Raw genomic sequence first — 22,965 nt, forward strand, 5'->3', positions numbered from 1 at the left:
GCGAGGCTGGGCTAGTGCGCACGCGCAGACCGCGCGAGGCCGTTGGAAGAGCCGTGGCGGGCGGTAGTCAGCCAGCCTGGGGCAGGGTTGACGTGGCACGAGACCTCTGTGACCCCAGAGTCCCTGACCCCAGCCCCCACGCTATTGCCCGTTCCCCGTCTTCTCGGTTCCGCGATTCCCCTTAAAGGCTGGGGCCCGCGCACAAGAACGACAAGCGTTGCAGCCAATGGCGTCGCGAACTGTAAACCTGGTACCCAATCAAAAGGCACGGCTGCGAGGGGCCGGGGTGGGAACCACGCCTGACTCCAGGTGACTCCTTGGCGGGGAGGGGAGAGTGTCTCGGTCAGCTGATGGGCTCCCGCATCGGTCGGTTCATCGGTGCGAGTTACCGGGGACCAAGCTGCGGGAGCGCGCGGGCAGCGGCCAGCCGCGGAATCCTTGTGTGCCGCAGCCAAGGAGAGTGATGGAGAAGCATCAAGAGGCTGGGAAGGAGAACAAGGTAAAGAAAGGATGCAAAGCCCCTCCCAACCTTCACCTCACAACATGATACCCAGTGATGTCCAATCAGGCGGGTGTGTGTGTGTGTGTGTGTGTGCGCGCGCGCGCGCGCGAGCAAGGGGGTGGGGCGCCTCAGTGGCACCTGCATAGGGACTGTTGAAGATGTCAAAGGAAGCAGGGTTTACCTTTGCCTTTATAGATGGAAAGGGACCCGTCGCTGTCACTCCTCACCTCCCCAGGACCGACTCATGCTGGCTTGATGGGGAAGAAAAGGAGGGAGGAGGGTTATTAGGGATTGAGAAGGGACTGGAGTACCCTTCTTCTCCGAGGTGGGGGGAATCTTGTTAAGCACTAATAGTTTCACTTGTATATCTGTGTTCTTATAACCGTATGACTATTCATTCTTATTCTTTCTTTTAATTAGTCAACACATAATTATTGAGCATCTCTGTGCCAAGGATGGTTAGGGCCTGGGCACACAGGGGTGCACACTTCTGGGGCTTGGAGGCATGTACATAGTGCGCTGTGGCTGAGGGATAAGGATGGAGCAGCGGTGGTCCATCCTTGATGTCCCATCTTTTTTCTCAAGCAGATACTAAGTGGTGCAGGTCAAAGCAGAAATACTAACACAGCAGGAAGGAGACAGGGGACTTGGGGGCCTACTGCACCAATGAGCTAGACTGTATGTTGCAGTGGCGGGCAGTTGGACAAAGGAAGAGCCTTCCCTGGGATGTCAGAGAAGCCAAGAAGTGATAAATTTGGAGAGGTGAGAGGGGCTGAGAGAGACAAGTATATAACAGAAAATACATGCTTCAATGCTTATCTATGTTCATAATCCTGGTTAAATTAGTTAATATATATAAAATGCTTAGAGCAGTGCCTAGCATATAGAAAGAGGAAATATAAGTGTTAGCTATTATATTATTGTTGTTGCTATTGTTATTGTTACTATTGTCATATGGGATGCTATGTGCCCTGCACATTTTCTAGGCTATCAAACCTGATGGCTGCACCCCAGCCTTGTAGGTGCCAGACTTTCCGAAAGTCTACTATTAGACCTTGTCCTCTAGAGGAAATGAAAAGAATAATAAATATGTAAGTAAAAATATAATAGAGGATAAAATGAAATAATATAAAATATTTTACTAATTTAAAGAAGGCAAGAAAAAATAAAGGAACAAAAGATGGGACAGAGACAACAACATCCGAGATGGCACCTGCCGTATCAGTAATTACAGTAATTGTGAGTGGATCAAACACTCCAGTTAAAAAACAAACATTTTCTGATTGGATTTTTAAAAAGGACATTCCACTCTGTTAAAAGAAATATACTGTAAATATAAGGGCACAGAAAGTTTGAAAAAAATGGATGGAAATATATACACCACGAGCACACTAACCAAAAGAAAGCTGATATTGCTACATTAACTTCAGACAGAGTAGCCTGTAAGGCAAAAAGTATTACTAGGAATAGAAGGACATTTTATGATGATTAAAGAATCAATCCAACAGGAAGATAAAACAGTCCTAAATTTATATGCGCCTAATAGCAAAGTTTCAAAATATGCAAGGAAAAGAGTACAGAATAAAAGGAGGAATAGTCAGACTTACATGCAGTTAGAGGTTTAACATAACTCTCTCAATAAAAGTTAGAAGAACAAGCAGACAAAATAATTAGTAAGGATTTAGAAGATTTAAAATAACATGATCAATCATCTTGATCTAATTGATTTATGTAGAGCTCTATACCCAACAACCGCAGAAAACACATTCTTTTCAAGTGCACATGAAACAAAATCCATTATGTGTTGGGCTATAAAAAAAAGTATCAACAAATTTTAAAAGATTAAAATTATATAGAATGTGATCTCTGACCCAGTAGAATTAACTAGGAACCAAAACAAAAAGATAACTAGATTCCAAAATGTTAGGAATTAAGCAACATGCTTCTAAATAAGTCATAGGTCAAAGAAGAAATCATAAAACAGGAAAAAATTTTAAAGATACAATTTTGAAAAATGATGTATCAAAACTCTGATGTGCAGTTAAAGCAGTGTCCAAGGGGAAATTTGTACCTCCAGATGCATGTTTTATAAAAGAAAGGTTGAAAAGTCAGGGATCTGAATTTCAATCTCAAAAAATAAATGAATAAATAAATTTCAATCTTAAGAGGCTAAAGAAGAGCAAATTAAACCCCAAGAAAGTAAAAGAAGGAAATAATAATAAATATAAAATAAATATATAAATAGAGGAAATCAATAATGCCAAAAATAGGTTTATTTAAATACTAATAAAACCTCTGGCAAGATGGATGAGAGAGAGAGAGTAGGAAAGAGACCAAAAGGGAGAAAGAGAGAAAATATTAATTCCCTATAACTGGAATGATAAAGGGGACATTACTAGAGATGCTCAGACATTAAACAGGTGATAAGAATATCTAAGAACAAGCTGATGCCAACAACTTAGATAATTTAGCTGAAATGGACCAACTACTTGAAAAATGTAATTTATCAAACCTGAAACAAGAAGTAAAAATCTGAGAAGTCCTATCCCTATTATAGGAACTAAATCTGTAATTAAAACCTTTTCCAAGAATATCTCTCTGAGCACAGATAACTTCACATGTGAATTCTTTGAAGCAAGAACAGAAAACTAATATCATTCTTACATAAACCATTCCAAAACCAGAAATAGAGGACACAGTCTCAACTTATTTTAGAAGGATAACATAACCTTGATACAAAAACTTGTCAAGAGGAGATGGATGATGGTGATGGTTGCACAACATTGTGAATATATTCAATACCACTAAACTGTACGCTTAAAAATGGTTAAAATGGTACATTTCATGTTATGTATGTTTTACCCCAAAAGAAAAAACCTGTCAAGAACATTACAGGAAAGGAAAAATACAGGTTAATAGCTCTTGTGAACATAGATACAAAAATCACAGAATATTATGAAGTTAAATAAGCAATACATAAAAAGATGATACTTGCTGACAAAAGCTTTCTTCCAGGAATGCAAGGTGGTTTAACAATTGCAAATCAATCAATGAAATTCAGCACATACACAGAATAACAGGAAAATCTATGTGATACCTCATTAAAGGGAAAAAAAATGGATAAAAATCGACACTCATCAACCTAGGCATAGAAGGGAACTTTATTAATCTGACAGAATATCTAAAAACATCTTCGGGATATAATTTTGAATGCATTCCCTCTGAGATCGGGAACAAGCCAAGGATTTCCTTTATCACCATATCACCACTTCTACATTGTACTAGAAGTCCTAGCAAGTATATAAGGAAAGAAAAATAAATAAAGATATAAAGCTTGGAAAGGAAGAACTAAAACTGTCATTATTTTAGATCATGGGATTGTATCTGTAGGAAATCCTTAATAATCTACAATTATTAAAGGTAGTACTTAAATTTAGCAAGTTCCCAGATACAAATTAAACAAGTTATATGTTTCTCTATAGTAACAACAATTAGAAGATGAAACTTTAAAAATAGCAGCAACAACAAAAAACCATTAAATACCTAGGAATAAATCTAACAAAAGATATACAAAACCTCTACGGAGACAACTGTAAGACATTACTGAGAAGAATTAAAGAACACTTAAATAATTGGAAAGATATTCATGTTCATGGATTGGAAGATTTAACATTGCAAAAATGTCCGTCCTTTCCATATTCATCTATAGAGTCAATATAATCTCAATCAAAATCCCAGCAGCTTTATTTGGGTGAAAATTAACAAGCTAATTCTAAAATTTAGATAGAAATGTAAAGGACCTATAATAGCCGAAATGATTTTGAAAAAGTTAATTCTATCTGATTTTAAGGTTGCCTATCAATTATGATAATCAAGACAGTATGATATCCAATGTGTGGACATACAGATCAGTGAAACGGATTAGAGAGCGCAGAACTGATCATACTTATGAGGGCAACTGATTTTCTACCGAGGTGTACACCAAAGCAAATCAATAGTGAAAATATAGTCTTAAAAAAATAGTGCTAAAATAGCTGGCTATTTATATGGCAAAAATGAATCACAGTCCAAACCTTACACTGTATACAAAATGAGTTGAAAATGGATCATAGACCTAAATATAAAACCTAAAACTATTAATTTCTAGAAGAAAAAAGAATGTCTTTATAATCTTGGGGTAGGCAAAATTTTCTTTAAGTATACACAAAAATCCTTAATCATAAAAGAAAAGACTGCTATATTGAGCCTATAAAATTACAAGCCATTAAGAGAGTAAAAGGCAACCCATAGAGTCGAAGATATTGGCAACACATATAACTGGCAAAGGGCTTGTCTTCAGGGTATATAAAGAATTCCTACAAATCAGTGAGAATAAGACAATCTGATTTCTAAAAGAGAAGGGGAAGGGAGGAGCAAAAGACTTGAATAGGCACTTTACAAAAGAAGATATCCACATGGCCACTACGTACATAAAACGGTGTTCAACATCATTCCTCCCCAGAGAATACAAGTTAAGGCCACAATATGCTATTACTGTACTGCCACCAGTATGGCTAAAATAAAAAAAGATTAGCAGTTCTAAGTATTGGCAAGGATGTGGTGCAACCGACACTTTAATACAGTGCTGGCAGGAGTATAAATTAGTACAATCACCTTGGGAAATTGTTTGGCATTATCTGTGGAAGCATTTTAAACACGCCTACCTTATGATCAAACAATTCTCATTCCCAACATAAATGAGTACTCAGGTCCCTCCAAGGACATACATAAGACTGTTCATGGCAGCTTTATTCAAACTTGAATAAACCAAACAAGCAAATGTAGAATGAATACATAAACTATGATATATTCACATTATGGAATACTAGACAGCAGTGAAAAAGAACTGTACTCGACATAGGTGGATCTCACTAAAGAACACAGACACAAAAGAGTATATATTGTAAAAAGTATAATTGCATGTATACAAAGTTCAAGACCTATGGTGATAGAAGTCAGAATAGAGGTCCCCAACGTGTGCCAGAGCTTGTGAGAGGAGAGAGTGAGGCCTCTTAGTGTGAGAGGTGGGCAGTTGCCTGAAGGTAGAGTGGCTTCTGAGCCTCCTCCTTCTCCTTAGTAACACTTAGCACTATGATGTGCACATAGGTGTTCAATAAATTCTTGTTGATTGGCTGAATGAATTCGGAGCCTCACAGATCTTTTCACTTAGTGAAACACAAGTACTTTGCCTACAAGCCAGTGCCTCTTGGCACTAAACGTAGTGAATGGAATAGTCTCAGGAACCCCTCAAAAAAGGTGGGAACTTCTCATCCAACTCACTTTACATCCCAGGAAAAGGGTTCCTGAGGTAACCAGTGGGGGAAGAGGCGGGCAGGCAGCGGGGAAAGGGCGTGGGGTTTGGAACCAAGAAACCCTGCCACAGCTGTGAGATCTCAGACTAGTTATGTCATGTCTTCGGTGATCTCGGCTTCCACACGTAGGGAAAGGGGGGAACTCTGCAGGGAGTGGGGGAGACTGTTGTAAAGCCATTGTAAAGCCATTGTAAAGCCCTGAGCAGTGACCTATCAGGATCCCTCTGGGGACAGCTGGTGACCCTGGGGCAGTAGGGAAGCAATGCTGCTGAGGTGGGCTCTGCAGGAGGTCCAAAAGCCTGGGACGAGGATGGGCTGATGGGCCCATGGGCCTCAGGGACCTCCCCTCCCCCACAGCCCTCCACCAAATCAGTGGACCTGCAGGGAGACAGCTCCTTACAGGTGGAGATCTCTGACGCCGTGAGCGAGCGGGACAAGGTCAAATTCACCGTTCAAACCAAGGTGAGGCTGCATGAAGAGTGAGGGGCGGTTCAGATGCTCCTTCCTCCAGCCTCTGCTCCCCCGGGAGTGTGGAGGGCAGATGCCATCACAGCCTTTGGGCCCTGTTTCTCAGCTTGGCTCCTGGCCCCTGCCCCTCTGAGGAAGTGTCTTGCTTTGTCTCTGACCACTTTTGCTGGGAGTCCCAAGTCCTAACCACTGCCCCTCATCCACTATTCTGGCTGAATCATGGACACCTGAGCCCCGACTGCCTCATCAGAGGTGTGGGGTTGGGGAGGCCCAAAAGTGGGTGCCCAGGAAGCTCGATGCAGGGTTTGGGGGCAGGAGGGGAGGCACCTCAGACAGGCTTCCTGGCTTCCAGAGCTGCCTCCCTCACTTCGCCCAGAGCGAGTTCTCTGTGGTCCGACAGCATGAGGAGTTCATCTGGCTCCATGACGCCTACGTGGAAAACGAGGAGTACGCCGGCCTCATCGTGAGGAGGGGCCGGGCGGGCTGGGCTGCGAGGGGCAGGCTGGGCGCTCGGGTGCGGACGGGGGGCAAGGCCAGGCTTCCAGGTGTGGCTGATGGCCTCAGCAGTGAGAGACCGCCCAGCTCTGTTCCTCCTTTGAGCAGATCCCCCCAGCACCTCCAAAGCCAGACTTTGAGGCTTCGAGGGAAAAGCTGCAGAAGTTGGGTGAGGGAGACAGCTCTGTCACTCGGGAAGAGTTTGCCAAAATGAAGCAGGAGCTAGAAGCGTGAGTGCCACCTCCTCTCCTTGTCTATGACAAAGTCCCAGCTCTCTTCTGGGAGCCCCAGGATTTCCCCGACTATCCCCTATGGATGATAAGGGACCCTGACTCCAACCCCAGGGCTGCTGAGGGGGCAGGGTGCTGGGCGGTCAGAAACCAGGAGGGCCCTTGAGCTGCCTGCTGTGCTCTGCAGGGAGTACCTGGCTATCTTTAAGAAGACGGTTGCGATGCATGAAGTCTTTCTGCAGCGCCTGGCAGCCCACCCCACCCTGCGGCAAGACCACAACTTCTTTGTCTTTTTGGAATACAACCAGGATGTGAGCTGGACCTGAGTGCGGAAGTCCCCCCTAGGGGTGCAGGACGGGGTTCTGGGTGGGCTCAAGCCTCTGTCTCTTAAGCTCCGTGAGCGGCGTGTGCCTGGGGGGGGGGGGCGGGTGCAGATGCTCACCCGACATCACACCCTCCTGTGTGCCTCAGCTGAGTGTCCGAGGAAAGAACAGGAAGGAGCTCCTTGGAGGGTTTCTGAGGAACATCGTGAAGTCTGCAGATGAAGCCGTCATCACCGGCATGTCAGGGATCAAGGTGACCTCTGGGACCCCACTGTGGAGTCCACCCAGGGCCTCAAGTCTACAGAAAGATTGAGGTCCGGGGTGGCTGTGAGAGGGAAGCCACTGGCAGGGCCTGGCCTAGAGGGAGATTGTGCCACCCTTGCTTGTCCATGGGTGCCATGCTCCTGGTGACTTTGTGTAAGTGGGTCTTATCTTGCTCCCTTAGGAAGTAGACGACTTCTTTGAGCATGAGAGGACCTTCCTGCTGGAGTACCACACCCGCATCCGGGATGCCTGCCTGCGGGCAGACCGTGTCATGCACTCCCACAAGTGTACGCAGGGCCCAAGGGGCTCTGGTTTCCCTGCCCCCTCTGCCCAGCCGTCCTACTCCCCAGGGGAAGAGGAGATGCCGTTTATAGCCGCAAACACTAGGGGTGGGGCTCGATGCGCAGACCGATGAGCTCTGATGGAGGGCTGTTCCCCAACAGGCCTGGCAGACGATTACATCCCTATTTCAGCTGCACTGAGCAGTCTGGGAACACAGGAAGTCAACCAGCTGAAAATGTGAGGACTCCCTCTGGCCCCTCCTACCCTTTCTCTATGCCTGTAATACTGTGTCTGCCCACGAGGGGTCACTCTGTGGAAGCCTATCAGCTCTAGGGGGGAGATGCAGAGTACCGCCTGGGATTTGGAGAGGAAGATTTCCCCAAGGGTGGGCTAAAGGCATTGAGGCTTTAAGCACCCACCTTAGGCCCCTGCCCTAACTCCTTCCCACTGTCTCCTAGAAGCTTCTTCAAATTGGCAGAGCTCTTTGAACGACTAAGGGTGAGTACTGACTTCTGTGTTGAAAGGCCACCCAATGATCGTCCTGGGAAAGGGTAAAGCTCCGGGAACATTTTGGAATGTTCAGTGGTAACCAGGGCCCAACCCTGCCCTGGACTCACCCTTCAGATGAGTTTAAGAGGTAGAGCGGAGATAGGGAGCCAGCCTCAAGTGTGTGTGTGGTGATGGGGGAGGAGTGTGGGGACGGGGCTTGGCAAGACATTTACAAGGACGTGCTATGTGCCTCTGGCAGGCTGCACTGTGCTGCCAATATCCTGTCCCAGAACTGTTCTTTCTGAACTCTTCTCCAAGAAAGTCACTGGAGCGTGCCATTCTAAAATGTGTCGGAGTACATCTCTTCCCTGCTCAAGGCCCTTCAGTGACTCTGCCCCTTCCGGAAACTGCCCAAAGTCCTTAACTTGCATTTTAGGCCTTATGATCTGGCCACTGCTGTCCAAGTGCCCCCACTGAATTTCTGGTTCCCTGAACACATGAGGCTTGTGCACCTGCAAAGCCTGTCGTCCAATTCCTACTCAACCCCCAAGATCCAGATCAGATACCACCCCCTCTTTGAAGGCCTCCCTGGCCTGCTCCCCTGCCCATCCGGTTTGACTTAGAATGGTTATCAAGTGACTAGATTTTTAGATGAGCAGCAGCCCCCAACCCTCAGCTACCCCTCAGCAAGCTCCCTCCCCAGCCTCCACCTTCCTGATTCAGAAGCTGGAGGGCCGAGTGGCCTCAGATGAGGACCTGAAGCTGTCAGACATGCTGAGATACTATATGCGAGACTCACAGGCAGCCAAGGTGAGAGGTGGCCCCAGAGCAGCCCTCAGGGCTGGAGGCCAGAGGGAGGGGAGCAGCCAGGGAGGGAAGGTAGGCAAGGCAGTGGGCAAGTAGTGATCCTGTGCCCCTGCTGGCCTCAGGACCTGCTGTACCGCCGGCTACGGGCCCTGGCCGACTATGAGAACGCCAACAAGGCTTTGGACAAGGCGCGCACCAGGAACCGGGAGGTGCAGACTGCAGAGAGCCACCAGCAACTGTGCTGCCAGCGCTTCGAACGCCTCTCAGACTCAGCCAAGCAGGGTAAACCCCACAGCCTAGAGCCCCCGCCACTGGGCTGCCTACCCTGCCAGGGTCTCCATTCCCCTCCCCTCCTCTCCAGAGCTCATGGACTTCAAGTCCCGCCGTGTTTCCTCTTTCCGCAAGAACCTCATTGAGTTGGCGGAGCTGGAGCTCAAACACGCCAAGGTGAGCCCCCCAACCTCACCGAGACCTCCTGCTGCCTCCCTCCCACCCCCAGGCCTCTAGGCTCTCATCACCGTCTGAGTTTCAGAATCAGGCAGCCAGCAGCAGTCCCAGCTGAGGTTCAGGGCCATGACCTTTTCCTTAGCAACAGTAAAAAGCCCTTGATAAATGGCAGCTGTTACTGCTGAGAGCAAGGATAAGGGGAAGGTGGGGACAGTTATCTGAGGCACAGAGTAGCGCCGTTTCAGGGAGCGTGGTGGCCACACAGGCGGGAGACATGCGGGACCTCTCTACTCTGCAGGCTAGCACCATGCTTCTCCGGAATACCCTCGTCACCCTCAAGGGGGAGCCTTAGAGGGGCCGGAGCCCCCTCTGGGACATGTAGTGACAACAGTCTCCCAGACTCACTCCAGCAAGCTGCCTTCCTCCGCAGCCACTAGCCACATCCCACGACCTCCCAGGGCAAGCCCCATCCCCACCCCAAGGTGCCAGGCCCTACGAGGGGAAGGTAGGGCAGCATTAGCACCATACTTGGCCACAGGTAAGGAGAGGCCCAACCAGGGGGAGCCCAGGGGCCCTGCCCTCCCTCGTCGGGGCGCTGAGGGACAGCCTCCACCCATCTTTCTGGCTCAAGTTGTCCTCAGCCTGTTCACAAATAAAGAGCCTGGCTTTGTAACAAGGCAGCCCGTTTTGTTCTCACTTCCCACAACACCAGGCCCCCCAGGGATGTCCTCTACCAGGGCTCTGTGGAGACCAGATCCTGGGGGGGTGGGGGGTACAAAAGGGGAACCCTACAGCAAGGGTCCCCAACTCCCTGGGCTGTGGACCAGTACCAGTCTGTGGGCTACTAGGAACCAGGCTGCACCGCAGGTGAGCGGCAGCCAAGTGAGCAAAAGCTTCATGCGTATTTTCAGGCGCTCCCCAGCGCTAGCATCGCTTCAGCTCCGCCTCAGATCAGGTATTAGATTCTCACAGGAGCACTGGTTCCTGGTGCCAAAAAGGGTTGGGGACCGCTGCACTACAGCATCCTCGGGTCAGCCATCTTCCGGAGTGCCAGGTGACTCTCCATAGGAAAGTGGCAAAACCCAGTCCTTGGAACCCGAGAGCCATCTTCAAAGTGTGTCACCACCCGCATAAACCTTGGCATGGACTGCACATGAAACTAAATCACGAATCTTCTACACCCATTTTCTAAGCAGTAAAATGGAACTACCTCTCCCTGCCAGGTACTGGCAAGCTCCAAGGAACTAAGGAACCAGCTCTAACCCTAGGCTTTTCAGTTGATTGAAAGGGAGGTACGAATCCTGTATTATCATCCCTAGGGCAAGACTTCTAGCAAACCTTCACTCACTGGGCAGGTTAAAGCCCAAGTACGGGCTAGAGAAAGCCTGCACCAAAGCTGGCAAAGGCTTAAGGCTCTGGCCAACACCCTCTTGGTTAAACACAGAAAGGTGGGGCCCAAGACACCTGGGTCTGAAGTCCTGGGCTCCACCCGTCTGGCCACACCCTACAGTCCTTTCACATCTGCAAAGGCCAAAGACTCAACCGGGCTACTGACTCACAGCAGCCTCTGGACCCAGCCCTCACAAATGAGTCAGTCATTCAGGGAGGAAAGTGGAGAAAGGACCAAACTCAAGAGGCAACCTGTGACTTATAATCTCATAGCCCACATCTAGGCACAACTGAGCAGGGAATTGGAGAAGGGGCCCCACTGCCCCTAGCGTCAAGGCTATAGAAGAAAGCAGTTCAGCCACAAAGGTCCTTTTGCTCAAGGGGCACCCTGTAGTCACATCCCAGGGTTCGGCTACCTCTTAAACAGCCAGGGTACCACTTGGAGGGTATGCATGCTGTCAAGAGAGGGGCTGAGCCAGTCACTGAGGCCAGATGAAAGTACAGAAAAGAGAGGGTTATTTTCCCAACCTACTTCCCCCACAAGCTCCCCTGAACCTCAACCCTGAAACAAATATCCTATTAGTGAGCTTTTTTATTGTCTTTTTTTCTTTTTTAATTGAAGGTCATTCCTTACTCGTCCTGTTCCCGTGAGTGGCCGTGACCAGGTGGAAAAGGGGAAGGGAACTAGGCAGCATGGGGAGGGGTCATCTCCACAACATTCCATTTATACACAGAACTAAACAGACAAGCACAGAGTCACTATCGCGGTTAGAAGTTGGCAGCATGGGAAAGGGAAGGGATAGGTGGGGAGGTGGGATGTCGTTAAAAAAAATACAGGCCCCCCCCAAACTGGGGTGCCTGGGGGGAACTTGGTCTGCTTCAACCCAAGAGGAATCAGAAGATCAAAAGCAGTTTGGGAAGGCCAGAACCGTCAGGGGTGGAGAAAGGAGGGAGGTCCAGGGGGTGGGGGGCTGTTTGGCAACTGGGCGAAGGGACTGCCCTCCCCCTGCTGGGACCCCCCAGCCCCTCCGGTCTGGCAGGAAGGGGGCAGCCTGCAACCCCCACAGGCAGGTCTGGGGCTGCCAGATGCTCCACGCAGGGGGCTGGAGGGGGCTCACAAAGGCTTGCCCTCCAGGGAGATGACAGCACTGCCCCCCAGCTTCTCTGCCAGAGTGCAGCGGTCCTTGACCTCCTCGTAGCAGTTTGCTTGTAATTCATGCTTGATCCCTGTGGGGGAAAAAGGGAGCATCTGTAAGCAGGAAGCGTTGAGGTGGTGGGGGGTAGTTTATGGCTGGAAGGGAGCCAATCAGAACAGATGGAAGGAACACGGTTACCTTCCAAAGAAGCAGGGAAGGGGAGGAGGAGGAACCTCCTCTGCGGTGTCAGTCACCCCGCCCTACAACCAAGGCCTGAGCAGAATGTGGCATTACCAATGCTGCCCCTTACCCGTCAGCTTCTTCTTGATGGCGTCCTTGGAGCTGGCATAGATCATTTTGCTCTTAAGGGGTGCAGACTCAGGGGCCCTGGAGGGAAACAGAGAACTTACTGCAAAGTCCCCTCCGAGTCTAGCCAGTGCCCTCAAGCAATTGATGACTACACCACTTGGGCTGGCTCCTAGCACTCGAGCTTTTATCAAGTTCCTCACTGACAAATATTTTGTTACAACACTCTCCCCACACCCTGAAACAAAGACCACAAAGACCAAAGGTTAATCAGGAGCCTGGGTTCCCATCCTAAGACAGGGGAGGTGGGGGTGTGGCAGAACTAGGACAGGTGACAACGAACAGGTGCCTGCACGAGGAGCTCACCAGAAGATAAACACCAGGTCCTCCTTCTTGCTCTCCTTGGTCTCATAGGTTGCATCATAGAGGGCATAGCGGCAGTCCTTGTCCGGAAGCATCTTCACAAAGGTGGCGTACGGGTCATCCACGGTCTGGCCCACGTCACCCACCAGGATCTCCTTGCCCTCCTCCAGAATGATGTTCTTCTTGTCCTCGCTCAGGCAGAAGAGCACGGCCTTCTTGCGCTTCTTCACCTCTTCTGGTGTCGACGACTTGCGCACCTTCATGTCATTGAACACTTTGATGACTCCATCAGAGACAGCCACACCGGAGGCCTGAGGGACAAGCCACACATACATCTCATAAGCAAATGGTTTCTGGGACTCCCCCTGAAGTCCCTCTGCTTCCTTGGAAGATCCATCTGGATGCCAACATACTATAGTCCCCAACCCCAAAAGGTTGTTTATCCCCTTCTCCAAAACAATGTCCCTATTTTCTCACTCAGCCACTTTCAAAAAACTAGATGAGGCACAACCCCAAAATGGCAGCCATAGAAGTGAGACCTCTAATCACCTAATTCGGCATCGTTCCTCCCCACTCCAACATCTTACAGGCCAAAAATTTACAACTATAAGGGGAACATTGGCTGAGCTGTGACCCCAGAATTAGAATTCACAGGCAACTGACCTGTTTCCTACTCACTGTACTCAATCTCAGCTTTTCAATAAAACTATTGACTCAGAACCTAAGAGACAAAGTGAACCCAAGACCCCCAGGACATAGTCACCTTATACAAACAGAACCAGGAAGCCACAATGCTAAAGGGGACACCAAAGATGCTCAACAGCTCTAGCAAGTTCAACGGAACTGCTCAATGCAGATATCACACAAACTATCTTCTCTGAAGTTTTTCTTCCTTAACCAAAGCAAGAATTACAACCCTTCAGTTAACATGGTCCTCTGGAAAAAATGTAGGCCCGCAAGAGTCGTTGAAACAGGCCACACTCAAGTGCCCAGGGACCTTGAGAACTCTTTAAACTTCTATTCTGGATCATACTGGGGGACACCCTAATCCAAAAGTCAGCGACCGTCCAGTGAAAGCTGCCGCGCCCCCCCCTCCCGGAACTGCAGAGGAAACCGGCCACGTGACTCAGCCGCTTCCGGAATACGCGGAGAAGAGCTCCGCCAGGCTCAGCCCCCTCCCCAAGAAAAACCCTTAACCGGGGGCAGCAGCATCTCCAGGGCCTCAACCCTGAAGAACTGCAATTAATGGCCGGTACAGCAGCCACCTCGGCTGCAGGCCGAAGCCCGGGCAAGTTATACAACTTTCGGCTCTCGCAGCCCTCGGGCCGAATCCAGGGGGCGGGGTGATTTCCGGGCGGTGCCCGCCTCGGTCACTTCCCTAAACTCGGCTCCTCCCTCAGGCCCCATCCGGGAAAGCCGACGGCCCCGCTTGTCCAGGGCTTCGGGCCCAGCGGCCAGGCCTGACCGTGTGCGCACGCGCCGGCCGACAGCACCGTCCCTGCCTTTGCCCGGTGTACAAGGCGGAGAACTCAGATCGCTTTGTGGGCTCGCTCGTTCCGGGGCAGGGCCGTGGCCTCTGAGGGATCCGCTCCTTGTTGCGCGGTGCAAGCCCCTAACCCCAGACGCCCAGGCATGCCCCACTAGCGCGCCGCCCCCGCCCCTGCCGGGTGCAGGCATCCCTGCCACCTGCTCTCGAGACAGACCAGTCTGCCGAGGGAGGGTGACGAAGAGACAGGAACAGCCCTTGGGTGGGGCGCGCGCGCGCCGAGACCGCTCGCGCGCTTTTCCTTCGCCGCCCCCGGGCCCAGTTCGGATGCCGCGTGCTCCCGTCGAGCGCGCGCTCTCGTGAACCGACTCACTTCGCCCGCTGCGGCGCGCGCCACCGACAGCTCGGCGAGGAGCGCGCGCGCGCGCGCCACGGACCCCCTCCCCCACAGCCGGTGTCCGCGCGGGCGCACCAGCGGAGTGGGGGAGGGGGAGAGAGATCAGGGGGCGCGCGTGCGACTTCCGAGCTGGCCCTCCCAGGCACCCGCGGGCGCGCACGCGCGTGCCGGCGCCTCCCGCCCCTCAGCACGAGACCCTCATCGCGCCCCGGGCGCTGGGGGAGGGGATGCGGATGTAGCTCCCCTGTTCCCTCCCGCGCGCACAGACATCCGACTCGCAGCTGCCTCCGTTCAGGCACTGTGGCCGGCGCTCACCATGTTTCCGGAAGCAAAAAGGAGAGAGCAAAGAGAGCCAGAGAAGAGGAGAGCCGCTGCAGCTGCTGCCGGGATCCGACTGAACGCGGCCTCTCCCGGCCCCTTCCGTTTAGTATGAGCCGCACAATGAGGGGCGGGGCGGGCTTCCGGCGCTCCCACTGCTGGCGGATGGGAAATGAAGTCCAAAGGCTTTGCGCCGTCTTCGGCGCTCGCCGGGTAACAGTCTTTTTCGTCAGCTGTCCTCCCGGCGCCACATTGCATACCGGGAAATGTAGTCCGAGACCACCGAGAGAGGCGGGCATATGGCACGCAGAGCGCGCCCATTGGCCGAATTTCCCAGGAAACGCTTTGTGCTGGGAAAGGCCCCTGCGCTCAGTAATATGACCCGAAAAATAGCCTCTACTTCGGGTCCCTTCACGCGGTTGTGAAACGGTTTCCTTAAGATCCGTCTTGACACTTTCTAGATGCCTTGGTCTGAAGGTTTTGAGTGAATTAGTATTTTGCTTTTCTGCATTGAAGCAATTACCCAGTCCTTGAGCAAGGAAAATTCCATGTATAAGGCGCCTTCAGTAATTATTTACCGAGCACCCACCATGTACAAAGCTACTCTAGTCTCTTGAGAAAAGGTCATATTCAATTTCAATAAAATAAGAGAAAAACATAAAGGAAAGGCTATAAGGAAATCTTTAAAAACGGTTTGTCTTTTCAAATGGCAAATTCACGAGGCAATAGAGACGTGCAGGGGTTTGTGAAGTCAAAAGATTATGTGCGTTTTACTAGACAATGAAAAGAGGAAATATGTTTAAATCGGACTTGAATCTCTCGAGTTTATAACCAGGCATATGGTTAATACCCGCAAAAATTGAGGCTAGCTTCACAAAAAGAAACTGGGTTGGGGGGACTTCGGAAGCTTTCGTTGGCCTCAAACAATGACTATGGCCTCACTGTGAAGGAAGAGGAGACTAGGGTCCCAAACAAGGAACTAGAGCTATTGATTCTATAAGCGGAATAAAAGGTGTAATTGAAGAGCCAGTCTTCAAGACCCGGGAGCGATACCCGGGAGTGGAGTACTTCGCAAAGCATACTGGGGGTTGTAGTCAGGGACATTTCGCCGCACTGCTCGCCCACCGAGCAAGCTACGGGCAGCCCCAGGTGAAGGCGACAGCTCGAACCCCACGCCTCCCGCTAGCGACCCTAACAGAAGAGGAAACTGGCCCCACCTTCGAGCCTTGAAGTTTCCAGGAGCAACGAGGAGGGGGAGGGGAATATCGTAGTTACCCTGGAGACGCACTCCCTCCCGCCCCTGGCCGCGGGATGCCCTAGTTGTCCTTATTAGGACAAGACACTAGAGTGGGCGGGACCAACACTAACACTAGCTGGAGGCTCCTTATAAGGCAGCGTCAGACAGGAGGCGGGAGAACAGAGTAGGCTGGAGGGGCTGGGTCGTGGCTGGGCGGAGTCTGAAGGGGCGGGCCTGGAGCTCCTCGAAGGTCCTCGACCAACACATTGCGACTTCCGGTATGGCTGCTGGTGCTCCTCCAATTCCCAGGCGAGCCTCTTGTGCCCAACTCCTCCATGCGTGACCCTCAACCTAGGACCTCTTCGCAGATTACATTTCAAACCTCCCCGAGCGTCCCCACTTCCAATGAGTAAAACGGTTTAGTGTTCTCTCCCCCTTGTCCAGGCTTCTTACCCCAGCCTGCTCACCCGAATCCAACCACGTGCCCATCTCAGCCAGCCCCCAACCTGCCAGGATGTCCAGCACCTCCTATTTGTCCCCCTTCTACTTGTTCTCTGTCCCCCTCCGCCGGTCTTACTAGTTTTGGTCTTCTCTGCACATCCCCGACTTCACACCTCCCCCCCACTGCCCTGCGTCGTCCCCCCCTCCGCCAGCTCGTAGGGGTCGCCATTTAGGGTCCTTCAGCTCCTTCTGCGTTATCTTCGTGTCCTCATCCCCTGTACCCCGTCCTAAATATCTCTCCTGCAAATATACCTGCACCCGTTTGTCTCCCACCCCCGACCTTTCGGGCTCTTCACAAAAGCGAATCACTCTCCAGCCTCCTTTGCTGGGCGAAGCTGAAAGTGACAGCCTCAGGTTACTTAGTTAAGCACCGCCCCAGCCAGCCCTCCCAGCCACATGAGGGCGCAGTCCGCCTTTCGCTGGCACAAATGTCCTCTAGAATCTAGGATGCACGGAAGGGGCGGGTCAAGGCTCGGGGGAGTCTGCGATGGGCGCTTCCAAAAGGCTAGTCCTGGCCGGGAGGGGCGAAGGGGCGAAAGTCTTCGAGACTGCCCTCCGCAACAACCACTGAGAGAAGTGCAGGGGCGGAGAGGGCAGAAGGAGGCTATCCTCTAGTTAGTGCCCCTCGTGGGACCACGTGATTTAAGAGGTCCCGCCCTCACCCGCCAGAGCCAGGTGTTCGAATCCTGTCTCTAGAACTGGCGGCGTCTGAGCACCGCCGGCGTGAGGCGCCAAAGGACCAGTCCTGGGGCCTATGGCGGCGCCGGTCCGCCTGGGCCGGAAACGCCCGCTGCCGGTTTGCCCCAACCCGCTCTTCGTACGGTGGCTGACCGAGTGGCGGGACGAGGCAGCCAGCAGGGGGCGCCGCACGCAGTTCGTGTTTCAAAAGGTGGGTCTCATCAGTCCTGATGGGGATAGATGGTGGCTGAGCCAGAGGACCCCCCTGACCCGATAGGATATTCCCTGCCCCCACCAGGCGCTGCGCTCCCTCCGGCGTTACCCACTGCCCCTGCGCAGCGGCAAAGAAGCTAAGATTCTACGGCACTTCGGAGACGGGCTCTGCCGGATGCTGGATCAGCGGCTGCAGCAGCACGAATCATCCAGCGGTGAGCACTGGGGGCAGCGCTCCGTGGTCCACTGAACCTTCCGCAGTGCAGCCTTTATAACCACCTGGGGTACCTTCTCTTCAAGCGCCCTACTCCTGTCCAAGTTACTGTTTGACCTCGAGCTAGTGGCCAGCTCTCGGAACCTCCCCGTTCTCACTTAACACCCGAGCTGGCAGCGTGCCAGACCTTCCCAACTGCTGGATTCGGTAGGGTCCAGGGTTGACTCTCTTCTGCTCCAGCAGGCGACCATGCCCCTGGTTCATCTGGAGCCAAGAATCAAGCCCCGGAAAGGTCACCTGCTGAAGTCCAGGACTCTTCCAAGCCAGTGAGGAGGGGGAAAGGGGGGTGGCAGGGAAAGCGAGAGCACCAGGAGTAAGATTTTTCTGGCTTGAGGGACTTTGCAGGCCTGGGTCCAGGTCTCCCCACCAGTGATACCTTGCCTTGGGCAAATGACTTCTAATGATACTTCGTTTTCACACTTGAAGATGGGTCTCTGGATTGATAATTGTCCATTGAGAGAATTCATAATCAAGCTATTTAGGGGGCAAACCCTAGTCAATTGTGGGGGTTGCTGTTGCTGAGTCCTGCAGTGGGGTGGCAGAACTGAGGCTGGACCAGGGAGATTATACACCACTCCACAATTCTCCACCTTCTCATCCCAGCTTTGCAGGTCATCCCATGATCTGTCCTATTTTACAGCTGTGGAAATAAGAGGCAGCTTCGTGACTTGTCCAGGGCCATGCAGCCTGTTGAGATAGAACCTGAACCTCAGCCCTGTCGTGGATTGAGTGTGCAATGGCCGGCTGGCTGGCTGGCTTTTGTTTTCAAAGCCCCTTTGTACCTTTCAGGTTCTGGCCCAGCCTAAGGCAGGAGTCTCTGGCAGCTTCTGGCCAGCTCGGCACTCCGGAGCCCGGGCCATACTGCTCCTGCTCTATAGAGAACATCTGGTGAGTGCCTTGCTACTCCCGGAGTCAGGGGAACTGAGGCAGTGGGGCACGTGGCTCCTGGAGGAGACTGGTCCAGGCACTGCACCTACCTTGGTTACATTTCTGCCTTGGTTACAGAATCCTGGTGGCCACAACTTCCTAACCAAGGAGGAGCTGCTGCAGAGGTGTGCCCAGAAGGCTCCTGGGGTGAGCCCTGAGGTGGGGAAGGACGGGGCCGCGTGGCTCTGGCTCTGACCTTGAGCCCAAGAGAGGCTGCTCTTCTTGGGACCAAGCTGTGGTGTGGGGTCCAGGGAATTGGATACATAGTAGCACCAGGGGCTATGAGTCTTCTCCCTATGGACAGGTGGCCCCTGGAAATGCTCGAAGCTGGCCAGCCCTCCGCTCCCTCCTCCACAGGAACCTGGTTCTCAAGACACACCAGCCAGCCAGGTGGGGCCGACTGCAGGGAGTGGGAGCATACATGATATTTTGAGTGGGGTCCATAGTCACCTAGCAATTCCCAGGCCTCATGCTGTTGAGTTTGGGGAAGGGAGGCCTTGCCCTCAGGAACCCACACTGTTGGAGTACCAAGAATGTCTGCGACTGAGCAGTGGAGGGTGGGGAAGTGCCACAGATTATTGGAGGAGCAGAAGGGCTTTGCTGAGGATGTGGTATTTGACACATCTTAGAATTTGCAGGCTAGAGATGCAGGAAAGGCAGCCGGGGGCGAGGCAACAGCATAATAAAGTCAGGAGAGAGGAGAGTTTGTCTGAGACGTTTTGCAGACCTGAGAAATGGTCCTGGGCAGATCCAGCAGACACTGATCTGAGGAGCAGGAACATAGCCCCAGGGAGGCGACAGTGGAAGCCACTGGACTTACTTGTGCAGGCTCCCCGAGGGGGTGGTGAGGCCAGCCTAGCTGGGGCAGGCAGGGGAGCCTGCCAGGTATGAGTGAAGAAGGGAAATTTGTGTTCGTTTCCTCTGCCTGCCAGGTACTCATTGACCTCGGAGGGTCTGGACCTGGCCCAGAAGCTGGCGAAGTCGGAGGCCCTGAGCTCACTGAACGTGGGCATCAGGCCAGAGGAGCCCTCTGCAGCGCAGCCAGAAGTGCCAGGATTGGTTTCAGCTGAGCTGTGAGGAGCGGGGGATGGAAGAAGGGGGGATGCAGAGAAAAGGGGAGCAGGAGTGAGGCCAGTGCCCCACCCCTATCTCCATCACCTGCAGCTGAGCTGTGGCTGCCCCACTTCCACTGGGTTTGGAGGGAGACAGCCCTGGCCGTGGGGTTCCGGCCTCACACACACCAACCCCCCCTCCCTCTAGTGGCGCCAGCGAAGGCAGTGTCCAGCAGCAGCTGCTGGAGCTGAGGCCTGGAGAGTACAGGGTGCTGTTGTGTGTGGACGTAGGCGAGACCAAGGGGTGAGTGAGGTGGGCGGAAGTGAGGGAGACGCCGGGGCAGCACTGGCCTGCCGTGACCTCTGCCTTTCACTTTGCGATTCCAGGGCAGGGCACAGACCAGAGCTGATCCGCCAGCTGCAACGGCTGCACGTGGCCCACACGGTGCGCAAGCTGCATGTCGGGGACTTCGTGTGGGTGGCACAGGAGACCAGGCCCAGAGACCCGGGTAAGGGGGCATGGACAGGTGGGTGTGAGGCAGAGCAGGGGGGGTGGGGGACGTGAGCCAACAGGATCTTTCTTGGCCTCTTGGCAGCGAGACCTGGGGAACTAGTCCTGGACCACATCGTGGAGCGCAAGCGGCTGGACGACCTGTGCAGCAGCATCATTGACGGCCGCTTCCGGGAGCAAAAGGTTCCTTTACTGGCCTCACCACACCCCCTGCTTGCTGCCTGCTCTGGGGGTCAGGAGGAATCCAGGGGCACTTCTGGGTGGCTTCAAGGCAGAGCTCCCACAACTCCAGCCACGCCCCATGACAGCTGCTCCCGGGCAGCCCCGAGATCAGACCTGGGGCCTCTCCAGAGGTACAGCAGGTGTGCAGGGTGCCTGTCTGGGCTGTGGAGCATGTTAAAGACCACTGGGTGCCCAGTCCCTTCAGTCTGATGATAAAAAAGCCCGAAGCTCCAGGAGTGGCACCACAATAGCTGTATCTTGGTCCTGGCTATGAGGCTGACCCCATAGGCCACAACAGGCCAAAGGAGGCTTAAAGAATGGGCATCGTTCAAAGATGGAGAATGGGCTTTTCATGCAAGAGTAACAGCACGAACAAAGGTGCAGAGGCCACTCTGAGGTGGAGACTAGGGAGGACAAGGAGGTGAATTGGTGGGACCCGGGTCCCATGACAATGTGTGACATGATGGACAGCCCGGCACAAGGGCATCCAGGCCTGACTGTCTGCATCCCTGTCTGCCCCCCAGTTCCGGCTGAAGCGCTGCGGCCTGGGGCGCAGAGTGTACCTGGTGGAGGAGCATGGCTCAGTGCACAACCTCAGCCTTCCGGAGAGCACGCTACTGCAGGCCGTCACCAACACTCAGGTGAGCTGGGAGGGCAGGGCTGGGCTGGCAGGGACCCCATGGTCTGTGGCTCAGGCTAGGAGCCACCTCTCTCTGTTGGGTTCTCTTTGCCAGGTCATTGATGGCTTCTTTGTGAAGCGTACAGCAGATATTAAGGAGTCAGCTGCCTACCTGGCCCTCTTGACACGGGGCCTGGAGAGACTCTACCAGGTGAGCAGGTGTGCCTGTCTGGCATTGGTCCCTTATCTGGGCCCTGCCTTCCCTGGTCAAGGTGAGTGAGACCCCTATTTCTCAGGCTGACCCACTGAGGCCTAGGATTGGGCAAGGACTGGCTGCGGGGTTTTCCCTACAGCTCTGGCCTGGCCTCAGTTCCCTCTCTCCTTAGGGCCACACGCTATGCAGTCGCCCCTGGGGAACCCCAGGGGACCCTGAATCGGGGGCTGGGCCCTCCCCAAACCCTCTCTGCTCACTCCTCACCTTCAGTGACTTCAACGCTGGAGCCATCAAGAACAAGGTAGTGCCTTTGCCCAGCTCCTCCCACGGTCTGGCCGCAGACTGCCCCTGACACAGTCCGCCCTGACCCCAGGCCCAGTCCGTGAGGGAGGTCTTCGCCCGGCAGCTGATGCAGGTGCGAGGAGTGAGTGGGGAGAAGGCAGCAGCCCTGGTGGATCGGTACAGCACCCCTGCCAGGTGGGCCTCCACACAGCCTCTCGGGTCCACCGCACCTGCCTTCCCTGCGTGGAATTCAGCTCAACCAGTGCTTGGTCTGGGTCTGGTTCTGTGAAGGCCGTGTAGACCAGGAGGTGGACAGACTCAGCTGCACCCTGGGGAGTCCATGGAGGTTGGGTAGTAAAGGAGACAGTGCCAGTCAGGACCAAGTAGTATCTCAGGTGTTGGAGGAGCCCGCAGGAGAGAGGGAGACACTCCACCTGGTGCAGCGGAGAAGGCATCCTGGAGGAGGGGCTTGGGCCGTGAAGACTAGGCCAGGAACTTGGAGAATAGTTGCAGGAGCACAGAGGGAGGACAAGCGGGATGGAGCAGGGCCTCGACTGCCAGCCTCGGACAGTGCGGCAGTGGCCCTGACTCCTTTAACCCCTGCTGACCGCTTCCTGCCTGTCTCCCATGACTTCGGCCCAAGTTGCTCAGATGGGCCAGCAGTCAGCCATTGTCAAGCCTTAAAACTCAAACATCCCCCTCCACCCCCAGCCTGCTGGCCGCCTATGACGCCTGTGCCACCCCCAAGGAACAGGAGATGCTGCTGAGCACTGTCAAGTGTGGGCGACTGCAGAGGTGAGGCACGAGACGGCCTTGCGAGAGGGGGTGGCTGGGCCCGAAGTTGCAGTCACCCGGGACCTGACTCTCATTAGCCTTTCTTTCCATGCAGGAACCTGGGGCCCGCTCTGAGCAGGACCTTGTCCCAGCTCTACTGCAGCTACAGCCCCCTGACTTGAACCGTGTCACAAAACAGACCCCAACTCTCACCTTCCCACACTAACTAGCCTTTTTTTAACCAGAATCTTATGGGCTATAATAAAAATCTAAATGTTTGCAGCTTCATGTGTCATGGAGGAAATACCAGGCCCCAGGGCTTTGTAAAATATCCAGGCAGGAACTGGGAAGCCCACTGAGCCCAGCGGTTTTTAAACTGAGGACCCTGGGGTTCCCAGGCAGAGCACC

General features: G+C 52.8%; 3 protein-coding genes across 10 annotated transcripts; 2 read left to right on the top strand and 1 right to left on the bottom strand.

Annotated features, from left to right (window-relative positions):
- The first annotated feature begins 68 nt into the window (after nucleotides 1–68).
- SNX32 (sorting nexin 32) lies at nucleotides 69–10,333 on the top strand. Of its 6 annotated transcripts, XM_016119446.2 has the most exons (13): nucleotides 69–499; nucleotides 6,211–6,315; nucleotides 6,674–6,784; nucleotides 6,925–7,046; nucleotides 7,234–7,357; nucleotides 7,518–7,622; nucleotides 7,815–7,920; nucleotides 8,077–8,152; nucleotides 8,374–8,413; nucleotides 9,128–9,214; nucleotides 9,334–9,493; nucleotides 9,573–9,658; nucleotides 9,957–10,333. In XM_016119446.2, exons 1-13 carry the CDS (start codon nucleotides 464–466, stop codon nucleotides 10,008–10,010), a joined length of 1,212 nt encoding a protein of 403 aa, XP_015974932.1. In that variant the 5' UTR covers nucleotides 69–463; the 3' UTR covers nucleotides 10,011–10,333. The 6 variants fall into 6 exon arrangements, with proteins under 6 accessions (XP_015974932.1, XP_036077777.1, XP_015974933.1 ...); XM_016119447.2 differs by lacking the exon at nucleotides 69–499 and having other exon boundaries at nucleotides 2,779–6,315; nucleotides 8,377–8,413; XM_016119450.2 differs by lacking the exon at nucleotides 69–499 and having other exon boundaries at nucleotides 2,779–6,315; nucleotides 9,617–9,658; nucleotides 9,957–10,025.
- Nucleotides 10,334–11,621: 1,288 nt separating this feature from the next.
- On the bottom strand, nucleotides 11,622–15,389 carry CFL1 (cofilin 1). The gene is made up of 4 exons (XM_016119451.2): nucleotides 15,051–15,389; nucleotides 12,856–13,163; nucleotides 12,494–12,570; nucleotides 11,622–12,274 (listed from the first exon to the last, which is right to left on the bottom strand). The coding sequence occupies exons 1-4, from the start codon at nucleotides 15,372–15,374 to the stop codon at nucleotides 12,162–12,164; spliced, it is 822 nt and encodes a 273-aa protein (XP_015974937.2). The 5' UTR covers nucleotides 15,375–15,389; the 3' UTR covers nucleotides 11,622–12,161.
- Nucleotides 15,390–17,243: 1,854 nt separating this feature from the next.
- MUS81 (MUS81 structure-specific endonuclease subunit) lies at nucleotides 17,244–22,839 on the top strand. Of its 3 annotated transcripts, none has more exons than XM_036221883.1 (16): nucleotides 17,244–17,680; nucleotides 17,768–17,897; nucleotides 18,137–18,222; nucleotides 18,746–18,844; nucleotides 18,962–19,030; nucleotides 19,188–19,273; nucleotides 19,816–19,956; nucleotides 20,144–20,239; nucleotides 20,323–20,444; nucleotides 20,532–20,629; nucleotides 21,193–21,309; nucleotides 21,403–21,498; nucleotides 21,674–21,802; nucleotides 21,875–21,978; nucleotides 22,495–22,578; nucleotides 22,656–22,839. In XM_036221883.1, exons 1-16 carry the CDS (start codon nucleotides 17,546–17,548, stop codon nucleotides 22,690–22,692), a joined length of 1,629 nt encoding a protein of 542 aa, XP_036077776.1. In that variant the 5' UTR covers nucleotides 17,244–17,545; the 3' UTR covers nucleotides 22,693–22,839. The 3 variants fall into 3 exon arrangements, with proteins under 3 accessions (XP_036077776.1, XP_015974975.2, XP_015974976.2); XM_016119489.2 differs by having other exon boundaries at nucleotides 17,245–17,680; nucleotides 22,673–22,839; XM_016119490.2 differs by having other exon boundaries at nucleotides 17,246–17,680; nucleotides 18,140–18,222; nucleotides 22,673–22,839.
- The last annotated feature ends 126 nt before the right edge of the window (nucleotides 22,840–22,965 follow it).

Source organism: Rousettus aegyptiacus, unplaced genomic scaffold, assembly GCF_014176215.1.
Source record: "Rousettus aegyptiacus isolate mRouAeg1 unplaced genomic scaffold, mRouAeg1.p scaffold_m13_p_5, whole genome shotgun sequence".
In the NCBI taxonomy this organism is placed as follows: Eukaryota; Metazoa; Chordata; class Mammalia; order Chiroptera; family Pteropodidae; genus Rousettus; species Rousettus aegyptiacus.

Coding starts and splice junctions, on each gene's coding strand:
- SNX32 (XM_016119445.2), top strand. CDS start 6,172: ATGGGCCCATGGGCCTCAGGGACCTCCCCTCCCCCACAGCCCTCCACC. Junction 7,623..7,814: donor CCGGCATGTCAGGGATCAAG/GTGACCTCTGGG, acceptor TTGCTCCCTTAG/GAAGTAGACGACTTCTTTGA. Junction 9,494..9,572: donor CTCAGACTCAGCCAAGCAGG/GTAAACCCCACA, acceptor CCTCCTCTCCAG/AGCTCATGGACTTCAAGTCC.
- CFL1 (XM_016119451.2), bottom strand. CDS start 15,374: ATGGGCGCGCTCTGCGTGCCATATGCCCGCCTCTCTCGGTGGTCTCGG. Junction 12,571..12,855: donor GACCTGGTGTTTATCTTCTG/GTGAGCTCCTCG, acceptor GTTTCCCTCCAG/GGCCCCTGAGTCTGCACCCC. Junction 12,275..12,493: donor CATCAAGAAGAAGCTGACGG/GTAAGGGGCAGC, acceptor TTTCCCCCACAG/GGATCAAGCATGAATTACAA.
- MUS81 (XM_016119489.2), top strand. CDS start 17,546: ATGGCGGCGCCGGTCCGCCTGGGCCGGAAACGCCCGCTGCCGGTTTGC. Junction 21,310..21,402: donor AGGCCGTCACCAACACTCAG/GTGAGCTGGGAG, acceptor TCTCTTTGCCAG/GTCATTGATGGCTTCTTTGT. Junction 21,499..21,673: donor GCCTGGAGAGACTCTACCAG/GTGAGCAGGTGT, acceptor CTCTCTCCTTAG/GGCCACACGCTATGCAGTCG.